Source organism: Lates calcarifer, linkage group LG12 (assembly GCF_001640805.2).
Source record: "Lates calcarifer isolate ASB-BC8 linkage group LG12, TLL_Latcal_v3, whole genome shotgun sequence".
NCBI classification, from domain to species: Eukaryota; Metazoa; Chordata; class Actinopteri; family Centropomidae; genus Lates; species Lates calcarifer.
Window position 1 is genome coordinate 23446593 of NC_066844.1, and position 23968 is coordinate 23470560.

At 40.8% G+C, this 23968-nt stretch overlaps 1 protein-coding gene across 1 annotated transcript in view; it reads right to left on the reverse strand.

Moving 5' to 3' along the window:
* The window catches only part of cacna1da (calcium channel, voltage-dependent, L type, alpha 1D subunit, a), a 55297-nt gene that overhangs the window by 21504 nt on the left and 9825 nt on the right, over positions 1-23968 (reverse strand). Inside the window, exons 3-20 of the mRNA XM_051074416.1 lie at positions 17211-17350; positions 13124-13296; positions 12468-12620; positions 11911-12107; positions 11431-11534; positions 9780-9949; positions 6734-6821; positions 6436-6462; positions 5806-5966; positions 5343-5568; positions 5030-5237; positions 4314-4434; positions 4040-4127; positions 3907-3937; positions 3648-3802; positions 3424-3553; positions 1785-1844; positions 168-274 (exon numbers count right to left, since the gene is read on the reverse strand). Coding sequence (XP_050930373.1) covers positions 168-274; positions 1785-1844; positions 3424-3553; positions 3648-3802; positions 3907-3937; positions 4040-4127; positions 4314-4434; positions 5030-5237; positions 5343-5568; positions 5806-5966; positions 6436-6462; positions 6734-6821; positions 9780-9949; positions 11431-11534; positions 11911-12107; positions 12468-12620; positions 13124-13296; positions 17211-17350 — 2339 coding nt within the window. The remainder of the gene's footprint in view (positions 1-167; positions 275-1784; positions 1845-3423; positions 3554-3647; positions 3803-3906; positions 3938-4039; positions 4128-4313; positions 4435-5029; positions 5238-5342; positions 5569-5805; positions 5967-6435; positions 6463-6733; positions 6822-9779; positions 9950-11430; positions 11535-11910; positions 12108-12467; positions 12621-13123; positions 13297-17210; positions 17351-23968) is intronic.

Sequence of the window (23968 nt, forward strand, 5' to 3'; positions counted from 1 at the left end):
TTAGAGGCGTAGGAACAACAAACATTTGCTCCAAGGGAACATTTAGTTCCTACTGTTTCTGAGTTTTGTTCCTCCATAGCTCCTGGAGCTATTTGGTTGAAAAGTGTGTTCTCTCTTTGCTGTTCGTACAGCAGTCAGGCGGCAAATGTGTCTGCGTTTGTACTCACTGAATGCCGAATGAGACAAGGGAAACTCCCACCACCAACAGGTCAAGGAGGTTGAAGTAATTCCTACAGAATGCTCCTTTATGCAGAAAAGCCCCATAGGTTGTCATCTGAGGAGAGGACAGAGGAAATTAGAGGAGCAAATGAGAGAGAAAACACACACATTTCATCTACCAAACACTAGACACACACATATACACACACACACAGAGTTATGCTCCACACCTCAGAGGACAAAGACACACGTACAGTACAAACATATTCAGTAGGAGAAACTTATTCCCAACACTCTCTACCTTGCAGTCAAACGCACACGCTCACACGTCTCCACACTCTTGTAGATCACTCTGATTCGGGGTGGCGAGCTCGGAGGCAGTGAAACGGGAGGCTAAATCTACCATCGCCACCCCCACGGCCCTTAACTACATGAATGTAGTAGTAAGTCATTCATTTCACAATCTACTATGGGATGAGGCAATAAAACATGCATTTTGTTGCCATGATGTCAGGGATATTTACTACCTGCAAGAGCTCTAGTTATAGTGATTGGAAAGTAGAAATGGCCTTACTGTCACATTCATGTGGACCGTCATCTTAAAGCACATTCCATTATGTTCTTTAATAGTTCAGAATAAGGGGAAGCAGCTCCCAATTAAAAACTTCAGAGTTCAGCAGGCAGAGAAGAAAAACCAGCCAAAATAACTCTTCTTCAAATAATAAAAGTAAAGGATTAATTTTCCGAGTGCATGTAAATGTGGAGCCCTGCAGAGAGACGGAGAGAGGAGTGCTAACTAAGAGCAGTCGACATATTAAAAGTCAAATGGCTGTCGACTTTTCTTTCTTTCTTTCTTTCTTTTTTTTTTTTTACCCAAACGGCTGCAGACGCAACTCCACATTTCTATACACTCAGTCAGGGAAAGCAGACTGAACCATGCTCGGCAGGAACATGGTTGGTTTTGCCCCCTCTTTTATGGGTAATCTGAAGAGCAGTCAGTACGAGAGGCATGGCGTTAGCTTTGACTGGAGTTGACTTTACGTTTCTGAACAGCCCTCCCTGAAGATGACCTCAAACTCAACTTCAGCCAATGCCTGAACAATGTCTGAACAGCCCGTTAAATTTTTGTTGCATCGCACCAAGGGGTTGCATCATGTTTTATGCATCTGCGTCATGAAAATCATTTCAGTGATGACTGCCCGAATGACGTGACACCCATGTGAGAATAATGTAATGTAGATGTGATGTTTCCTTCCCCCAACAGGAGTTCTTTGATTAGTGTAATTTGAACAAATCGTGTGTTTGTGTTAGTGTGTGCAAAGTAACAACTCCAATATTAGTTTTTTGTTGCTATTTTTTTTAAAAGAGGTGCCATGAAGAAAAAAGTAAATAAGAGAAAGGAAACAAACAAGCCAGGTTGTACTGAGTGGCAGGTGACACACAAGGAGAGAATGCAGCAAGGCTCTCGTTGTCATTTAAGGGGTTACCTTCAATATGATCTCAAATGTAAACATACTAGTGAAGACATAATCTGCATAGCCTAGGACCTGGAAGGCAACGAGACGTTTGGAGTGTTATTGGGGTGTGGTTAGTCACAGCACGGACAGGGGACACAGGGCATTTACCTTCAAAACGATCTCAACAGTAAAGATAGCCGTGAAAGCATAGTCAAAGTAACCAAGTATCTGCAAAAAGCAACGTAGATGTTTAACAAAGACAGTTCATTGTGCAGCTTCATACATTATATGAAAACAAGATGAATGAAAAAAAAAATCATTTGTAGCATTATCTGGAAAAGGTTTGTTAGAGTAAACAGCACACAGTACATTTTAATTACTTGCAAAAAGTTAATTCACTGCTCCTTGGTCAGTTTTTATGCAGAATTCAGTAGGTCGTGAATGAATGTGACCATAGTGATCATAATGGTTTAAAATCATTACAATGCATTTTAAGTGAAACACAAATATAACTGCCTCAGGGTTTATATACAGGACTATACTGGTGTTTTTGTCTGTTTTAGCTCATAAAATATAAACAGCATGTTCTTCACATTTCTGCCAACCAAAGTGTACAGTACCATATCTCAGTCAGTACAGTCAGGTGACACTTGACACGAGCCTGAGATAATGTAGGCATTCATCTCTGTGATTAATTAATTGCCTTAATTTTATGTAAAGTGTTGGATCTTCAGTGAGTTCATGCAGCCACCATTTGTTTAAAAAAACTCTCCTTTATGGTGCATTTAAGGACACACTGACTTGTCTGATGTGTGAGTCAGCCCCTAAAAGCATTGCGATTCATAAGCTTCATCATAAGAAAAACAATTCCAAGAGACAAACTATACTGTCAAAGGGATAATGAGGATTTGGTAGTTTCTCAGATTTAAAAGGTTGCTGCCTACTACCTCAGCCTTAAATCAAGAATGTAGGAACAGAACAGTGGGAACAGGGTGACCAGATGTCACCTTTAAATATAGACTGACTATATTTTTTACTATTTGTCTTGGTGTCCTGACGAGAACCACCTTTGTCCTGACAATTAAACTGAATGTATGTTCTGGAAAAATAATAGCCAGTAATCTTTGTGAGATGTTTTGTTAAAGACAGGATAGATGACATAGATGTTGTACACGGAAAATAAGCTGCCTGCATTTTCTCTCTCTCTCTCTCTCTCCTTCAATCATTTGTTCACTCTTTCTCTTTTGCCCTCTCTGTGCACTGCTGCACTGAAGAAAAAGTGCAGCTGTGGCCTCTCAGAGGAAAATGACAGACTCTTTGATTTGAGGGCAGATTGGAAGAGTTGAAACTTATAAGCACAAAAGATCAATATCTTTTTCATACCAGTAACCTGATTACATCCTATAGAAATAACTTAGTAAACTGCATCTTTGTGTATTGCTTTGCTTTTTATAACATGTACAATATGACCTTTGTATGACCTCATGTAGCTGCCTTTGTCTTACCCATCAAATCATCTTTAATTTAACTGCCACTAAAACACAGACATGATGGTAAGAATTCAGTATATGAACCTACATCACTGGGTAGCAGTAATGTAAAGAATGCAAGTTTAATTAAATCAGCTAAAACATACAAAACCATCAGTAAAGAACCAAAGATTTATGACAAAACTGCATATCAAATATTTAACTAAGCATTATTACCAGAAAAGTGATTTATCTATAATACAATTTCACCCATGTTTCTTTGCTACACAGTCTGTTAGAAACCATATTAAATGTCTGTGGAAGGTTTGTAAACTTACAATATTGCGAGCTGAGAAGTTTCGTATTGGATCCTCAGCAGCGAGTGAGACAGAGCTGAGCATGATGAACACCAGGATGAGGTTGGTGAAGATGTGATGATTGATGAGTCTGTGGCAAAACACGCGCACCCTGGAGGACAGAGGAAACACAGCGCAGAAAGAGAAACCTCAGTGCGATGTGAGACACTACTCGTTTGTGTACATGTGATGTGTGCATGTCTTACGGGTTTGTGCTGCTGAAGATGAAGAAGGCACTTCCCTCTGGGATAGGAGTGATCTTCTCCTTCTTTACCAGCTCAGAGATGGCCGGCCGAGGCCCCGATGGTACTTCTGGATCCTCTTCCTCCGCTGCTGTGTCATCATTGTCCTCCTCCTCATCCTTATAGTCAAGCAGAGAGTGTGAAATCTGTGTCAGCGTGCAAAACATTTCAAACTATATAAATACGTTACATTATGATTCAGTGATTCAGAAATTAGGGATACCTTCTCATCTTTTTCGTCATCCTTTTTGTCCCTGTAATAAGCAGAGGTATTTTTATGAATGATAGACATCTGAGCATTTGAATCTAACATTAGATTTGCCGCACAAAGACTCGGCAGGAGATCAAGCAGTCACCCTTTTTTGTCTCCTTCGTCTGTGTTGAGAGACTCTGCATCTGCCAAGTTGTCCACAGCGATAGCCAAGAAGACATTCAGCAGGATATCTGAGCAAAGGGTTCAGTAAAGAACAACTCTCTTGCGTATGACTACACCATTAGTTGCAACAAAAGAAACAAGATTAGTAATGTAATTTATACCGGGAACAATACTAGCAACAAATTAGTAAACAGCACCTCATCAAAAGATTATGACTTAGTGTCAGGTGTGTTAGTGTGAGTGAGAGAGGATACAGTTTCCACAGATGAAGAGGATGATGAAGTAAAAGCACACGATCATTCCGGAAGAGGAAGGACCTCCGTACGCCATGATCCCATCGTACATAACAGCATTCCAGTCTTCACCAGTCAGGATCTAAAATCACCACAGTAAACATTTATATACACAAACCTAAATTTGAACAAAACTAAAATCATTACAGAACAGTTGATAGGATAAGATGGAGGCACTGAGTGTCCCAAAGAAACACCTAAGGACATTATAAAATACTTTTTACACAAAATTAAAACCACATAAATACATAACATGCACAACAATCTCTTGACAGATCCATTTGATTAGTTAACTGTAACCAAGTTACTAAATGTGACATTTTACAGTTGAAAATTCAACTTGTTACTGCTCTCTGGTGGCCAATCTATGCAATGGTGACACTGTTTCTACATTACTTTGAACCAAATTTTGAATTTCTGTGCTGCAGTTTTTTGTTACAGATCAGTGAACATACATATGCCGATACTATATATCTGCTTGTCTGATTTACTTCTCTCCTCCTTAGCCTTCAACAGTCTGTGCCAACATTCTTACATCAGCTTTTTTTCCCCATTTTATCTACATTTTCAGTGCAGCAATGGGCAAATGCTGGATGTTTGAGTGTTTGCCTTCAGATGGGTGTGACCGCTGTGTACAGTTATGTCTTAACCTAAACTGTATTTCAGAACGTAAATACCTGAAACACAGTGAGGAGAGCTTGGGGAAAATTGTCAAAGGTGCTCCTCTTGGTCTGCGTTTCGTCAAAGTTGAACTTTCCTCCGAACACCTGCATGCCCAGCAGGGAGAAGATGATGATGAAGAGGAAGAGCAGCAGCAGCAGGGAAGCGATGGACTTCATGGAGTTAAGCAAGGATGCCACCAGGTTACTCAGAGATTGCCAGTGACTACAAAGAAAGGTCGGGCAAGAGAGAAGAGGAGAGACAGGTGATTAACTGAACACCACATTTACACAATACAACACGCACAAAAACTCAGCATGATGGCCTTACCGCGTGACCTTGAAGATCCTCAGCAGGCGGACACAGCGGAACACGGAGATACCGAGGGGAGACATGATTTCCAATTCGACCAGAATGGTTTCAGTGATTCCTCCGCATACCACGAAGCAGTCAAAGCGGTTGAACAGTGAAACGAAATAAGCCTGAAGCCCCAGACTGTACATCTTCACCAACATTTCACATGTGAACAGGGCTAACAGCACCTTGTTGGCCACATCTGAAAACCAGAGAAAAAAGAAGAAGATTAAAAATACATAAATGAATGACGAAAGGGTCTACAGCGTGTTTATATTTGTTTTGCTATGTATATCCATGTTGAAAAGTGTTATATTTTCATTTAATTTAACATGGAAGCATGGAAAATGAACTAATAAAATGGCAATAATAAGAAAAATGGATGCAAATTGTTGTTGTGGAATTAAGACTTTCATGAGCACTGCCGTGTTGTTCATACCCTGCACTTGTGTCAGCCACAGCGGCTGGTTATAATGCTCTGATGATATGGTGAGGGTGTTGAGGAACACCAGGATGATGACCAGCCAATAGAAAGGCACCGATTTGACAGCCAACCGGCACTTCCTGCGGCAAAACCTGTTCCAGCGGCGCCAGCGCCGACTGTGAGGGGAGAAAGTGATAGTGGCATTATGACTTCATAAAGTGATTTAGAAGAATACAGGCTCTGGTGATAATGCCCAAACAATAGACTAAATACATCGCCTCAGTGTTTTTTTTTTTTTTAAAGGAAATCACTAGGGTTCGCTTCTATTAGTAATAAGAATGCGGTGAACTAAGGGGGAAGGGCCACGAGGGAACTGCATCAATATATTTTTTGCAAGTCATACTGTACAGTAAATGAGCTGAAAAATACTGCGTAAGGTTATTCTCTAAAAATACCATGTGGTACATGCTGACTTTATAAAAGCTGTTGATTTATCATCCCCGGTAAAGTCTCATTAAAAATACAGGAAAATGAAAGCCAAGCACTTACAAATAAAAATCTGTATAATCTAATGCAGGCACAAACTTAGAGTAACACCTACTGTATATGCATCATGCACAGACACAGACCTACAAATATACTGACCTGAACTTTGACTTCGAAATTTTTTGACTGGAAGGAAGAGGAAATCGTCAAAGTTTTAACAAATGCAGGTTGTTTGTTGGTGAAGATTATTCATGGATGACAACATTAAAAAAACGTGTGCAAAAGTCAGCAGCATTATGTTAGGAAGACTGAACATGTACTGTAAGGTGTGTGCTTTAATAAATGTTTTGCCTGTGATGTGAGACAGGACAGCCATCTGATGAACAGTAATTTAATGTAATGACAGTGGTCCTGTTTCTGAGAAAGGTTTGTTGTGCAAAGCGCTGTACGTTCTCACCACAGAGGTCCGCAGCATGGTGTCTTTTCATCCTCCCCGTTTTGATTCTCTGTGTTCACGGATTCTGTTTCGCTGGCTGGAACGCTCGCTGCAGCAGCAAAATAAAGCAGACACTTAAAAGAGTGGAAAAAAATAATCATATGCACTTTGCAGTAGCACAAGATTCTTCAGAGAGACACAGTGCAGTGCATCCCAGGGGGAAAAAGTGCACAAAGAAAGAAAATGGAGACTGCTGCCAGGCAATTCTGTCAGGAAATTCTCCAAAAAGAAGAAAAAAAAGATACACAAAAGAACATATTGTGCAAAATCTACACTCAAGTGCATCACAATTGTTTGATAGTGAAACTTTTTATTTGTTTCTCCAAGGCCACAGTGCAACTACAAAACTACCTCACAGAAAGGAAGGCGCTAAGCACTGTGGCTGTGCATCACTGTCATCATCAGTATCATTTACCAAGGGGCTGAAAGGGAGCTGACATGGGACAGGCGAGTGGACAGCTGTTCTACCAGGGCTGACTGATGCAGACAATGAGGAGCAGAGGGAAGAAAGGAGCAGGGTGAGGAGGACAGATCTCTTAAAGCTGTCTCTGAAATGCTACACTCAAAGGTACTGCCAGCGCCTTGGAAAGACTGCCTGCGCAGACAGATGATGATTAACTGTGTGAAACGTCTCAGTGCTTTAACTCGTATGAGGGGAGTATGGTGTGTGTGTGTGTGTGTGTGTGTGCGCTGCTGCTGCTGCTGCTTAGCTTATGTAGATGTGTTGGCTTTGATTCCTGAGTGGTCGGACAGCTCTCAGCTCTGAAAATAGTGCTGACTGCTGGTGTAGTGATCTGGGTTTAGCCCTGTTTCCTATATTCATACTGAGCCCCAGCTTTTGAAATGGGACATGGAAAGGAAACAGGGCGTGCCTGCTATCAAACGCAGCTGTATTACTGCTCCATATTTCACTCCCTTAATGGAGACAAGATAGGCTTTTTCATTTAGAGCCAGTGGACCTTAAAAAACAGGATAACAGGAGGGAAAAAAAGGAGTAAACAAAAACTGAAAGGCTGTGATGCTCAAACACGAGGGTTAAACACAGTAGTAAAGCACACAGTGATGAGGTATTACACACACTCACAGACTCATTCAACAGTCATTTAGGATGCTTCAACTGGATTTTTTTGGCGATTGCTGGTCATCTTTAAATTTAATAATGTATTTGTGAAGAACACAGTGATGATACTAAGTGAACCTGATGTGTTCTTTTTAGCAGTATGGTAGTTATCAGCAAATATGGCCCATGACACTTTATTAGTAAAAATTTTGTGAAACTTTGTAAAAAATAACCTTCTTGAGAGTTTGGTCTAATTATTTTGAGTGACATTTTTTTCTGCATGGGGTCAATTTGAGAGTCAAATGTGCATATTCATTCACACATCTATGTAAGAAAGCACACTCACACACATAATAGCTAGAAAACACTGGAGGGAAACCACAGGATTTACCATGAGTGTCGGACGACTGGCTGAACCACCCAAACCTTCCTTTCTTCTTCTCAGTGAGGTCAGCCAGAGTCACCCCTTCATGTGTAATGCATGCAAGCCCATGCATTCAGACACAACGGCACAGCAGAGGGACATGGGGAGGGGGAGGGCGAGAATGGGCTGCTATCAAAATGGGTCAGAGCAGACAAGCACCACAGGACAACAACAGTATTCAAAATATCAATATCCAACAATGACAAGCGCAGCAGGAGCCACAGGGGCTGCAGACACTGAGGAGGGCAGAAGAACAACATGGAGAGCTGTTAGTCACAGGAAACGCCTGCAGGTGACAAGGCCCTGTACTGACATGTTACATTGCAAATTAACGCATTTGCATGTTAACATGTTAGCAGGGGCTCATGTATCGGAGACAGACACCAAAAGCCAGGATGGATGTTGAAGAAAAGCAGCATGGACCTGCCTCCTCGTAACACAGAACCTTTGCCTGGGAAATTTTCACTTTGTGGTAAATCTTTGCTGTAATGTCGCCACTGTAAATTAGAAAGCAAACTCCTGACTTTATACAGTACATGAGGTATACTTAGAGGGAAAGACAGATGGGAGAGGCAACAGTAAATGAACAGAGTACATTAAAATGAGGGGAGACTATAACGAGCAGAGTGCAAGAAACAGATCCTATGCTCAACATATAAGGTGAAGCAGCTGCAGTTTCTCTGTTCTGCATCATGTGTGCTGCTTATATAAAGAGGATTTGGATTAAGAGTTTTTCTACTGCTCAAGTAATATGTTTTTTTCTTCTTTTTTTTCCCTTCTCAGATAAACTCCAGCGGTACTCAGCGTGCTCCACATCTATCAGTGACATACATTGAGGGTGGAGTCTGTAGTCTCTACTTCAAACACCTTCCATATGTTACTACTGGATGCCTCAAGGGAAAGATTATCTCCCTGTTAATGCATACCTCTGTCTATATGTGTGCATGAACGTACTATATCTGTGTGGAGTATCACAGACTGTGGCACAAATATTGTTGGTAATTTTGCATTAATTGCATTAGAATTTACTGATGCTATAGGGTAGATTTAGATTAATGTCTTGGCTCTTTTTTTTCCTAATTAATGCTCTCTCTATCTGTGCTGACTGATGTGTCTCAACATGACTGACCAGTTTTCTGGGGCAATAAGAAAAATAGAGCACATTGCACCCAAATGGAAACTGGAATTCAAGGAGAGGCAGTGATTCTGTTTTAAACTTTGTTTAAATATTTAAATATTTCTCCTCTCGAGAGGGAATTAGCATTTAGCTTAAACCTGCTGTGTGTGTTTTTTTTACAAACCTCCAAATATTACAATTTCTGGAGCAAAAACTATATTTCCTGATTATACAAAATAGGCCTAATTATAGTTGTAAAAATCACGACCCTCTCAAGCCAACAATTATAGACACTGCTGGATGAAACAGTGGAACAGAATGAACAGTTTAATCAGTTTTCTGCATTGTAGGGTTCTTGTATTACTCTTAACCACACCTACAGGAGGGAGTGGGAGAAGATGCTTACGGTTGCGCTTGCTCTCCTCATCGGCCTCGTCCTCGTTGTCGGGGTCGATGTCCTCGGCCTGAGTGATCCAGTCCAGGTAACCCTTCAGATCCTCCTCCAGCTGCTGCTTCTCACGCAGCTTCTGGAAGTCGCCGCGAGCTTTGGCCTTTTCTCTCTCCTTGGAGAACTCTCTGGGATTTGCGGAGGCACACACAGACAAAACACGCAAAACACATACAAATACACAGGAGTGCATAAATGACCAAAAAAACACATGCAAAGAGCACACACTTCCACAGCAAACAACAAAGTAGAAATAAACAAGTCTTCCCTCCTCTACCAAATAATCTCTAAAAGGACATTTTTCACCACACTGAATGAAAAATCCTAAAGAAATATTTTGTGCATATTCTCATCCATATTGTGTTCTACATATTCGCACACTTCAATCAAAGCCTTTCAATGTCCTGTGTGTTTTTCTGAACCCTAGCCACTGGAGGGAGATGTACACCTTTGAAAGACAACACAGTGCTATATTTAGAGCCCAACAGTACAGTAGTATCCTTCAGGCGAGCATCTTAATCATACAGAAAAGGCAATTTAGGTAGACAGATGGTTTCAAGAGACATGCAACATTTGCACAGAATCTGAATTCATAGATTATATAAAACAACTACTGCGGAAACTGCTGTACGTAAGCGTTCGGTGGACAGGAGGTAAATAATGTATACGCAGTGCATGATGGGATGTTGTTATTACATGTGCTTATGATATATGAGATTCAACTGACATGAAACCAAAGAGTCCTGATGGTAAGAAGGTAGCAAAGCAGCATTTTTGGGACTGCCTTTACAAAGTTGATCCAGATAATAGACCGTGCCAAATTCAAACAGCTGACTGAACTGCAAGAGTGCCTGAGTCGATGATTACGTTAACCTTGTTGGCTTTTTTTTTTTTAACAACCAGGTTTTGCTGGCTGGTCAACCATCCAGAGTTAATTCTACTGTAATACCCCACCCCCACTCAACAGAGCTGGGAAAGCAAACTGGGGTTTGAGAAAGCTTAGTAGCGCAGAGGGAGTGAAGGGCGAGGAATAAGATTAATTTCTCTCTCAGGAGGTTGGGTGGGTTGGTGGTGGGGATGGAGTGGGGGAGGAAACGCTCACTTTGCAGTTGCCGTGGAAAGGATGTGATAAGTTTGATGCCAACAGAGGTCAGGGAAGAGTGCCTAAGAAAGAATGTACATCCATCTTGAGATCCTAACACAGAATAGCCAGTTACTTGTTTAATATCCGGAAATGTTTGTATAAAGAGTGTCAGGATCATGTACTTTCCAAGAATTTTGGCATAAAACATATTCATTAATAAGCTAACACTACTTCCCAAACAGAGCAAGCAGTACCAGGTGCACAGCAACCCACAGCATACACGCTTCGCACACAGGTCGCCTCTTACCCACTTAGCACACCTAACACAAGGTTTAACACGAAAAAGGATCCCAGAATGATCAGGCTAACAAAATAAATCCAAGGTGTCTCCCATCCGATGGCGTCATTGACCTACAGGAGCCAAAGGTAGCCGGTTAACAGACAGAAAACACACATAAGAACAGAGAACCTCAGGCCTGAAACCAGGCAGGAGGTCTCTGTGTGTAAAGAGAGGAGAGTGCTTACCCGCTCAACACACCCAAAACCAGGTTAAGGACGAAAAAGGAGCCGAAAATCACAAGACTGACAAAGTACACCCATGGAAGCTCAAAGCCCATAGCGTCATTCATCTGGAGGAACAAGCCAACAGAGGAAGGAGAAGAGGGGAAGAAAGGAGGAATGAAGAGAAAGAAAAGAGTGAAATAAGCTGTTAAAGCCAGAAACTGCCAGAAAACAAGAACAGAACTCAAGTTAAACAGTAGAAAAATAGAGATTCTGCAGGAGTACTGAGTGCGAGGACAGCACCATGTTGTTAGATGAGTTGTTGAATGCATTCAATCATTTAGTCAATCAATCATATCAGAGTGATAAGAGCTGCCTCGGGAAATTATCAGCAGCTTCATCATCAGAATGTCAGTCACATTACGGTTGCGCGTCTGATCTGAACAGACATTTAAGGCCGAAGGCGCGTGACAGTCGCAGGTTACTGAACTGCGAGGAACTCACCCAGTACAGCACGTCAGTCCAGCCCTCCATGGTGATGCACTGAAACACTGTCAGCATGGCAAACAGGAAGTTGTCAAAGTTGGTGATGCCACCGTTGGGACCTTGCCAGCCTTCCCTGCACTCGGTGCCGTTCATGGGGCATTGGCGCCCATGCCCTGAGATCGCACATGGAGCTGGTTCTTCCTCTGCTATCGCATCTACAGAGAGAGAGGAAAAAAAGCCAGTCTGAGACTTTCTGTGCTACAGTTTGTGCAGTGTGTAATGCACATAAGCTATTATGTCAACTTGTCTTGACGAATTGCAGAAAAAAATCCTTTGTACACCTGCTCAGCTGAGCACACGTGCTGTCGGATTAAAAATTAGGCTGGTTTCACCTTTAGAATCAAGTTGAAACGCATGTTGAATATTGCATGTTCGGTGAAAATCAGTGCACAGCACCATTCAGGTCAAGTGGTTTTTCACAAGAACTGCTCATTACAATATTAAAAACGCACATTAGAGACACTGGAAGGTTGATTTGATTTTTACATGTAAAACAGACAATCAAGAGGGCGTACCTGAGCCAGCCATATAGCAGGTTGCGTGCATTTTGCCAATGAACAGCTCCAGGCCGATAATAGCATAGATGATAATGACAAACAAGACCAGGAGGGCAATGTGAAGGAGAGGGACCATGGCTTTAATGATGGAGTTCAACACCACCTGTAAACCTATGGAAAGAAGAAAACAAACACATTACATCAGGCCTGGCTGCACCTGTTTCAACATTTCTTTAATCAAAACTATATAATAATGTGGGACAGGACATAATAAAACTATATTCTGAATGTTTTTCCTACTTTCATCACTGTCATCTTTATCTACAAATCTGATACCAGTTACCTGATACCAGATATCTGATACCTGAATATACTTGAGTGCATCTAAAACCACGTAGAGTTGTGTTAATGTGTGTTAACTCTGAGTTTGTTTGCTTTTATCACACCCAGAGCTCATGTCTGCAGGGTGCTGATGTAGATGTCGAACAGATGAAAAACAATCCTCAGGGATGGTACAAAGACCATCTGGACTTGTCATGTCTAACCCTCCTTGTCCTACCCTTACTGGGAGGAAGGACTGAGATCATTATACAGAAATTATGTGTTGGGTTACACTGGGTTAACATGGGCTGCGTGTGTGTTGGTATGCGGCGCTCAGCAGTTCTCATTCTTACTGGGTACTCCTGAGACCAGCCGCAGGGGTCGCAGCACACGGAAGGCTCGAAGGGCTTTAACGTCAAATCCACCTGGTTTACCCCCATGCCCGTGCATCGACGGATGGCTACTCTCTCCGTCACCTTCTGTTTTCTCATCTTTGGTCAAAAGCTCCAAGACAACACTGAAGAGTCTGTCAGAAAATAAAGAAGAAGAAAGTCACGCCATTATTCTGATGAGGAAAACATACAGCATGTGTTTACATATTAACTGTGTGCTGCATTTCCAGAGCATCCTCATCTAATATCAGCCAACTGATCAGTCATTCAACAGGAAATTATCCAGTGACTATACTGATAATTGATTAATCATTTCAGCCCATTTTCAAGCAAGAAAATGCCAAACAGCTCTAGCTTCTAAATTTGGTCTACTTGTTCTTCCAAATGCTCTGTTTGTCAAAACTGAATATCTTTGGTTTCTAGACTGTTAGCTGATATCACCTTAGGTTCTGTAAAAGTATGAATTTTACATTATCTGACATTTTCTATCTGATAGTGAGGGCATTGTGTTGAATCTATAAGCTAAGAATATGTTAATACCAAACAAGAACTCATTCCCTTCAGTAATGGGCTTTTCGCTCTTGTGCATCTTTATTTTACTGTTGTTGATTCTTCAATTAACATTTCACTGTGAAACTATAATGTAGTAAGTGTCATCAGTTTTCTTTACAGCCACCCACAAACCATACTGATATCACCAGGAAACAGTTGGATTAATAAGAGTACTACACACATGTTAAACATATTGCACCTTTTAATGTCAATAGATGGTATAAAACTGGTTACCAAACACAGATTTCCATTAACTGCCTTGTATTTTTGAGAATTTGCAAAAATAATTCCCAGTTACTTCTTTTCCTTACCAGATTATTATTTAGTAATACAGTACTACACTATACAATATAAAGCCAGGGGCAAAGCTGAGAGTGCAGTACAACATTGCAGCGCCTCACCCCCTCTGGCTCAATGCCCCGTTTAACCATATAGAAGCATGTTAATCTACAGCACATAAATGCACCACAAAACCAGAGACCCACTGCAGTCACAAATTAAAATCAGCCGTGAACAAATCTCTCGCCATGACAGAGGACACTTCATTACAGTCAGTTAGACATTCCTCACCTAGCCAAGAGGGGAAATCATCTCGACACATCATCAAAGCTGCGGACTAAAAGCAGTGAATGAAGCTGCCGATAGGGGCTGGAAGGAGTTCTGAAGGCCTATAAGCACAGTCTGCTCAGACTTATGTTATTCTGAGTCACAGCTGTAAGATTGACCGCCTGCCACTGGGGTTTCATTACTCATCGAGTCGTGTTCAAACGAAAAACCCTCCTTCACATATCAACACCTTTTAAACTGAACATACCTGAGGAGAGCCACTTTCACAAAGGTAATACATCTGACTCCTTTACCAATGAAGTAAGATTATGCCTCTCAGTGTCTCCCCTCTCTGTTTTTGTTTTAGCCCCATTACTACCAACCCCATGCAGTTATGTAATCCATCACATTGTACATGAAGTCTGCTACTGAATCAACCCCAAGGAGTCTACCTAATAATTACGGAAATGAATGGAAACTGTGATTGACATAAACATATATTCATATATTCAGGTTCAGTTTTTTTTTCTTGCCCTAATCCACATATTGTCACCTTATACTGTAGATTTATTATGGTGAATATATTCTGGCCACCTGAGTCCAAGTTTAATATTCAATCTCTTTGTGTCATTGTTTGATTTTCACCAACACCTGAGGGAGGTATTTGTTTCTTTAGCTGTTAAGTGTTCCACAGCGTTCAACAACTTGTTGCGAACTTTGTCTGTGTGCTGTGTGGCGCTGGGTGAACACTGGGTTTATGTGCACGTTTTGCTGAAAACAGATGCCTTCAGTGAACCAAAGCAGGAAAGCTGTGCGACCTAAAAACCAAAACAATGAGCTAAAAGACACTACAATGTTCTGGAGAGCTGATAGAACCTGCAGAGTTCTGTGGGTTAGTCACTACAAGCAGAACCTTTCGTATTTAATCCTTTTGTTGTATGAAAATATTGTGTAATAACCTGATAAATATCAGTTTTTTTCCTGTGTCTCCTAGAGGATATTATTATTTTGTTTTATCAGTGAGATTCCTGATAATTTTAAGCTGTCACAGTTTAGTTCATATCATATGGAGGTAAATTAAATAGGTTAAAATGAATAAATAATTTACTGTTAGAAAATATATTTTTAAATACAAAAGTTGTTTGTTTGTTTGTTTAATTCCTGTTATGGTAGAAAGTAAATGACCCGCGAGAGTTTCTATTTCCGGTTCACCTGCGTGAGACGAAGAAGACGAATCATCGAGCGGGCAACGAGGCAAAGCACAAACTCCGACCTGTGTGAGAGTGGCCACAGACTACACTGTGTTAGTTGTGTTTTAACCGCGGCGGTATGATCGTGAATGGTTTGTCAGTCATCCTGCTCTTGAAGGCGTGAGTTTGGGACTGTTTGCTGCCGATAGAGCGTGTGTTTATGTCTACTGCGAAGAAGCTAGCCGAGTTAGCTTAGCTGCCGCCGTCGCGGGAGAGGAGTCGCCTGACATCGGGGGAGTGGACCGCCGACCTGTGGAGTGTTACCGGTGTGTGTCAGGTGCGGAGGAAGGACCTTTCCCGCTGTTGCTGCAAGATGCTGTGGATCCTGCTACACATACGGAGGTAATGTCGCCCATTTCTTCAGCGTTTAAATGTTTAAGGTTAGCTTTAAGAATACACTATTTGTTGTTAAGAGCTAAAACTTTCAAACACAATGGCTTTGTTCTTTAGGTAAAAGAAATTACTCACCTACACTTAAAGCTGTGCTCAAAATTTAAGGCATCCCTCTCTCTCTGATAAATTCAATAAATGTTCCTCTATGTGCCCTTACTGTTAGCTTTTTTCGTTTGCAATGCTAATTAACATTTCTGAAACCCACATCTTTAAAACGTCTTAATAATTATTTAATCAATTTCTTCCCACTTGTTAGATGTTTTTACTGCAACATTATGCACACATTTATCTGTGATGTGAGGAACAATTTGGACCAAAAACAACACATTTCACTTAATAAAGCACAGCTGAATCTTACCCTGCAGCCTTTTTCTAACCTCCGTTCAAGCATAATATGACCTTCTACAAACTAGAAATACAGGACACAGAAACATATTGAAGCCTGGTGTGAGGTGAACTGAAGCCTGACCTTTGACATAGATTCATAAAGCTGTATTAAAGCCATATTGAGTTATATTTTGACATCAGATACTGGCAGCATTATTTTAGTGTGTCACTTGAGTGATTTAGCAGCAACAGTCACTCTTCACAGCAGGAGCAGCCGTCTTTGCATTTGATTGCGTGGCAGATCAACCTTGCATGCCTGCATACAGACAGAGATCTGACCCAGCTACCCAGTGGACTGTGCGTATTAGAGGAGAGATAGCGAGAGGACAGAGAGAGGAAGGAAGATAGATGAGAGAAAAAGAAGGTGCGATAAGGATGAAGATAACAAGAGGAGAGTGTGCAGGAGATAGGAACGAGGGCAGAGTGAGGTGGGGAGGTGAAAATCATGAGGTTACGACCATTTGAGAGATCAAAATGGAAGGGGGAAGTAATAAGAAAGGGCTGCAGAGACAAAGCAGAGCAGGACAGGAGAGTGTGAGCGAAAGACAGTCAGTGAGAGGAGAGAAGAGGGAAAGATGGGAGGGAGTGTTGGAGAAGAGATGAAGTATGGAGAAATGGTGACTCACTCCAGTAGTGGTAAAGCTCTGATTTATTCTCTCTGTCTTTTCTGGGTCATATACTGTGGGTGTATGAGGGTCTCTATTAGCACTTGGCCGCTTGGAGCAGAGGCTTAAGCAACTTTAACACTGTCAGAAACACTGTAAACTGCAACTGTCAAACTGAGATCAAAGTGCAAATCCAAAGACCATTACTAAACTAACAAAACCTCCAAAGAGACACATCTGATATGAGGTCCACTATGATGGACACTATGTTTACTTAAAGTAAATGAATTAAAATAAGTGAACTTGAGGACTTACCCTATGACAACAATGACGAAATCCAGCATGTTCCAACCGTTTCTCACATACGCGTTCTGGTGCATCACCAAACCATAAGCGATAATCTTCAGAAAGGTCTCAATTGTGAAAATGATGAGGAAGGCATACTCGACTGTTTCCTATAGACACACAAAAAGAAAACAACAGATTGTTAATATGAACCAGATGTGATGGTTTTTCAGAAATACATGAGTGTATTAATACAGTGTGTTGGATGGACAACACACAGCAGGCACAAACACTGAAGGACAGAAACACAAACACAAATAGATAAATTAATCTAATGTGAGCAGTTCAATTCAGCTCTGTAGTATTGATTAATGAGCTCAACAGAGTAAAGAGAATCCAACTTTCTGTGGAAACACAAGAAATGGTGGAAATAAATCCAAGACTGTATTGGAGTAATGCTTTAGATTACTGGCCCCAGCGTACAGCATAATTCTCCCCAATCTGCAGTGTTATTTTTTTGTCTTCAAAGTGTACTAGTACACTTTCTGTATCATAACATTAACAGTATAATTCCAGTACAGTATAATTCCTCCCAAACACCAGGTCATTGCTCAGAAGGTCATAGTTTTGGTGATGGATTAACTGTTGAAGTCTATTTTCAAAGCAGAAATTGCAAAAATGTGCAGATACTAACTTCTCAAATTTGAATATTTGCTAATTTTCTGTATATGTATAGTAAATTGATTATCTTCAGGTTTTGTGATGTTGGTTGGATAAAAGATGATATCTGAAGACATCACCTTGGCCTTTATAAATGTTTATTCATTCATTATAAATTAATAAAGTAATGATTGTCAGACTAATAAATAGATAATGAAAATGATCATTAGTTGGAATCCCACAGTACTCTTGTAATAATACTTTCCCCCTGGTTGTCTGTGTGATTTACTTAAAACAAACAAGCAAAATTAGGTATTGAAGCTTTGACACACTGCCCAGGGCCACAACATTCAGTAATGAAGCATCCATCTTAGCTGATATTGCGCTTTAGGTAAAAATTCATGAACAGAACAACCAGCTGATTTAAAGGGAACCTTGGGCCTCTGGAGTCCCTGAGGTCTCAGGTCCCCGGGAGAGCTGATCCAGCTTTGACAAATATCTACAGTATAAATTCCTATACACGTTAAATAAATAAGTCCATTTTATCCCTTTGTTTCCTCACTCACATCTCTCTGTCTTGTGCTGTTCTAGTGCTCCATTAGTGCAAAAAAATTACACTAAATCTGTATTTTTATGAATTAGAATGGTAACAATAAAAAGTGCATGTTGTTACACAAATACCAGTCACAGATATGAGATCAATGAAGTTACATACAGACACACACACACACACACACACACACACACACACACACAGATATTTATGGACTATCAAGACTACTGAGCCTTAGAATACAAGTTGATGATTTTCTTTTATATTTAAAAACCCCATGAATATAAAAAGTAAAAACACTTATCAGGTCGTGCTGTGTCTCTCCACAGTATTGAACAACACTGCTTATCCAGAGCAGCAAAATTTCACCTTGTCCTGACCTTGTTCTGATCTGATTTAGTTCTCACACTTTGCAGCACTTGTCTCAGCACATATTCACAGAACAGTGTGAGGACTATGACAATATGAGAAACACTGACCAGGTGCACAAGAGTATTTGGTAATTTCACGTAAGAACAGTAAAACATCATTGTTTTTTTTTTTTTTTAAATGTAGATCCTTGTAATCTCATGTTAAGACTGAAAAGGCCAGAGGCTGTTTTTGTGTGACGTCTTACAGCCCTGACACACCGAACAGATCTCAGAGAACTAGAGCTAACAAAGGCAGACTGATCAAATGTTTTGCCACTGTCTCCTGAACACACCACAAAGAATAAAGTGCACATAGAGTTGACCACTGACATGCATGCACCTTGTGAACCTAATCCACAATGAACCAAACAAAACCTTTTCTTAAATGCTTGGAATATTAATTGAGACTACATGAGAATAAGGTAAAAAGTTGCTTGGCTCTGCACAGCTGTTGTTAGATGGTAACCTTTTGCAACTCAGCATTGTGTCTTTGTGGAGGAAGAAAAGGCAGAAGTACAAATTAAAAGAAAACAGCTCTAAAGGGTTGAAAACACTTCATTCACAAGGCTGGACGACCAGTCGCAGAGCTCACAAGGCATGATTGTGTCTGAGTGATGCAGAGGTTAAAAAAGGGGACAAACGCTGAATAAAATGGCTGTTTTTAGAGGGTATGTAGAGATTAGAGCCAGTGATGTAACACAACATTGTGCCTTTCTCCGGTTGTTTCAAAGACAGAGAGAACACGGGAACATTAAGCCATCAGGTTGAGGTCGCCTGGGAGTGAAGCCGACAACGGAGGCACACATAGCAAGATAAAGGTGGTATGCGCATGTTAGCGCAGGGAAATGTGTGAGAAGCTGGAGGTGGACACACCATGGGGTGACTCAGCTGTTTAGGACAGTCCTGGGACCTCCCTGGAGACATGAAACCAAAGAGAGGACCTCTTCATCCTTTATGCATGAGGCAGGTCAACGTTAACGCCGCACACAGGCTGGTATTTATACTATCAGTCTGTCAATACATCTCTGCGCTGAATGTATTAGATGCAGTCATTTAACTTAAAGCCTATTGGATTCTTACAACACACAATACAGACAAATGCCCACACAAATACATTATTATATACATAATAACCTCTTCCGCCTGAGGGAGTCCTTAATCCTCTGCTCTGTGTTCTCTGTGGACACCATAAATGCGAGAGCACTGTGGGCTGCGGGGCTCGTTTTCCCAACAGTTTACCGCAGATTGTGAGAAGCACTTAGCCCAGAATAAGAGACATGGGCCTCTTTGTTACTGAAGTAAAAAGGTTGAGTTAAGCTCACGGCTGCTGCCTCTATGACAGAGCATGCTCGGGCCGCAGGGAGCAGAGAGAACAGAACGATTCATATGAGGATGGACAGAAAGTGACAGAGAGACAAGTGAACAATTTTAGAGGCATTTACAGACCAAGAGAACAGACAGTAAACTGCTGCTGCAGTGATCTGCTGGTGTAAATGAAGCTTTGGTTTTTTAAAACACAAATAAACAAGAAGGATTCAGAATGTTTTTTATATACATGCCAAAGATCTATCAAGTAATTGATGTGATGTGGATGCATTTTCTTTTTGAATTTAGAATAAAAACTAAAACTAATTTCATGTGTGGTCCACAGCTGTAATTGAGCAATATTTGCAAAAATACTGAAACCAGCATGTAATAACCTGTCTAAACAGTTTTAGCTTTCCAGGCTATGGTAAATTTATGCAAATTACCACTTCCTGGTTCATGAAAGCATGTTAAATATAATAGCAAATGATAACCATTCCCTCTCAATTATCCAGCAATTTATTCATTCATCAGCACGTTGAACTGTGAGCAGAAATAGAAAGGGAGAGAGCAACAGAGAGCGAGAGAGAAAGAGAGTGAGGAAAAAGGCCATTGGGGATGACCATAAATATCTCTGACTCATCTTCATTTATTTGTGCTGTAAAGAGACTTACTGTAGTATGCTCTTTTTTACTCATACAGTATATGCACATTATCAGCCCTTAGTATGTTCACTTCACTGCTGATCTTTTAGGTATCCATCACAGCATGATATATCATGCGCTCATGCATACACAGACACACACAGAGCACATGTTTATGTCCTAAAACGCACACTAACCACACACAGTAAACCCACGCCGAGCAGGGTACCACACGGCATGTTCCCCATTAACTCTCACAGCCGAGCAGGCCCTCCTCCACCACAGGGTGAGTGTTCATGTCTACAGGCACAACTCAGTTAATCTCACACACTCTCAGAGCTCAGTTCGCCATATGACAGAGGATGCTAACCCGCTGAACCATGCATTCCTCTACATGACTCGCCATATGACTGAGCCAGGCAGACAGCAGTAATGTAAACCTATTAAGAATTCAGACGAGCCTTTCTTTTTCTTTTTTTTTTGCAATGCTCAGGAGGCCCCTGCGCATCTTCCTCCAGACTACACATGGAAAATCACTGATTTAATTTTGTGCGTACAAATAAAGGAGTGTAAATGGAGTCATAAAAAGACAATGAAACAGCTTGTCTTGTAGTTATAGTTCCACTGATTGTACATTATCATTTATTATCTAAATAAAGCCAGTATTAAACTGCAGCATCCTGAAGTGAGACTGGGAGAATCAAAACTAATCACAGCCCTCAAAATATACAGTATTACAGAAATTCAAAATGAAACTGTTGCATCCATAACTACAAAACCAGCCATACCCCACCTTCTAATCACTGATATCAAAGTTACATATTTTGGAAAATACACTTACTCACTTAAAGAAAGAACAAATTCAAGCCTCAGTTTACTCAGATAGTCCTTCAAAAACAAATGTAGATGAAAACCAATCACAATATTAGATAATTACCTAAAAGTATAAATTAAACCTGCATAAAGACAAGACTGCACATTACTGAATGATGCCAAGGTCCAACATTATCTTTTGAAACTCACCATGAGACACTGAACCATTGAAACTGTTATATAGTCAGTAAATTACATCAAGAGGAACCAGAGTGTAACAAATACAAAACAAACATATAAAACATTAATATTAAGGAAATTCTATGAGCACAAACAGGACACACAGTCTGAGAGGGAACAATGAAGAAAATGTACCAGGGATTTGAATGTGCACGTCAATCAGGCAGGCCAGTCAACCTGATTGTCAGTCTGTAATAAATCCTGATGCTTTATGTTAAGTAATGGAGTCATGAGGACACTGGGAGGAGGCATGTGACTGTAAAATATCACCACATTCCATTACTGGTAAGATGAGAGATGAGGAAATGAGATCTTCAGAGGTAGTCTAGTTTTGAGGAAAAGATGTTAAAGATATATCAGCTGCCAGAAGCTTTGACATAAACCGTATATCTGTTAGAGCTGCAAGTAATTATTATTTTCATTATCAATTAACTCTCACTACTTTCTCAATTATGATTATATTTAATGTTCAGTCTGTAAAATATCAGGAAATTGTGAAAAATGGGCACTGCAATTTCCAAAAGGCCAAGGTGATGTCCTCAAATTCTTTGTATTGTGCAACAATCAGTCCAAAATCCAAAATATTTTCAGTTTACGAGCGTAGAGGACTAAGAAAACCAGAAAATCTTCACAATTGAGAAGCTGGAACCAGAGAATTTTGACCATCCTTCTGAAAAATAAAGTCTAAAAACACTTAACAATTAAAACGATAATTTGGCTGTTTCTGATGTATTTCTACATGACCACCTGAGAGTTACTCCATGTGCGTGTATGAAAAACCACATCTGAGCGTGTGGCGACAAGCCCAGAGTCACATGAGTCAGAGTGACATCATGCATGTTTGATATCCGTGTGCGAACAGCATTTACAAGCAGAGCAAACACAACAAACTATAAGCAATAATACCAATGTCAAGGCAAGCCATATGTAGCACAGCAGACCGTATAAACACTCATACATTATGGCACAGAGTCATCACACAGCACCCAATACAACAACTGTAAACCAACCAAAACTGTGCAGTCATCAGCCATGGGACGATCCCCTGAGTGTCCGTGAAACGTAATAATGTCATTTTGGGTCTGATTCTGCACACAATGAGCAGGCATATATTCTGCAGGACTTCCCACATCACTCTCTGCTACATCTCCCTCCCCCATGCTCTCTCCATCTCTCTCGCTAGCTCTCTTTCCTTCCCCTGTCTGTATAGATCAGTCAGTGCCATCCAGCCAAGCCAGGGGGGTGAGGGCAGCCAGCATTTAGTGCTTCTTCACCGCCTACTCCTGCAGGTTTGCACAGTAAATAAGTGTGCTTGAGAGTGCAGTCTATATTGGGATGGCTGTTTGAGTGTGCGTTATGTATGGGGTTTGTCTTTAACTTTTGCATCTTTTAATACGGTCTGCTATGTTACCAGCTGATCCTACATCAACTTAAATATAGATCTAGCGGAGTTTATTTATTGTGACGTATAACATGTTTGCAGAAATTCATGGTTCACATATTTCAGTTGTTCCATTGCAGTAATAAAATGTCTTATTTCTACTTGAATGCTTTAAATGGAAATCCAGTAACAACACTACACAATACAACATAATGTACCGCACATCTGTTCTAATGCTCTGTCCTTTATCACTCTATATAGCTGTGCCCATGTGTTTGTACAGTTGGTGCGTAGTGTATGCTTGTGTGCGTGTGTGAAGTACTATGGGGGCGGGAAGGAGTTGTGTGAGGATGTGGATGTCACTGCCAAGGAAAACACTACAAGTGCAGGTCATACCCACACTACCAAGTAAATATCTTCACAAAGAAAGAAAACATCGCACTGAATATTTGTTGCATAAGGTAGTTGCTGGTATTTCACTTAGTTTTGCCCTGAGCTGAACAGAGATGCAGTCACTGAATCAAGATGTAGTCGTTTACTCAGTTCCCAAAATGCTGCAGCTGTCAGAGACCGGGGGATTTGCACAGTTGTAGCTCAGTGCAGGCAAAGTATCAGTGTGAGTTTTGATCTGCCATCTTTACAACACGACCTGTAGCAGAGCAGCCATGTGTCAGCCAAAGGGATCCAATTTGCTGAGGTTGTAAAGAGGTTTTCAAAGTTTAGATCGTGAAGTGGGAGAGGAGCTCATTAGCAGAGCCATCAAAGCTTCTCTTGATGTTGTT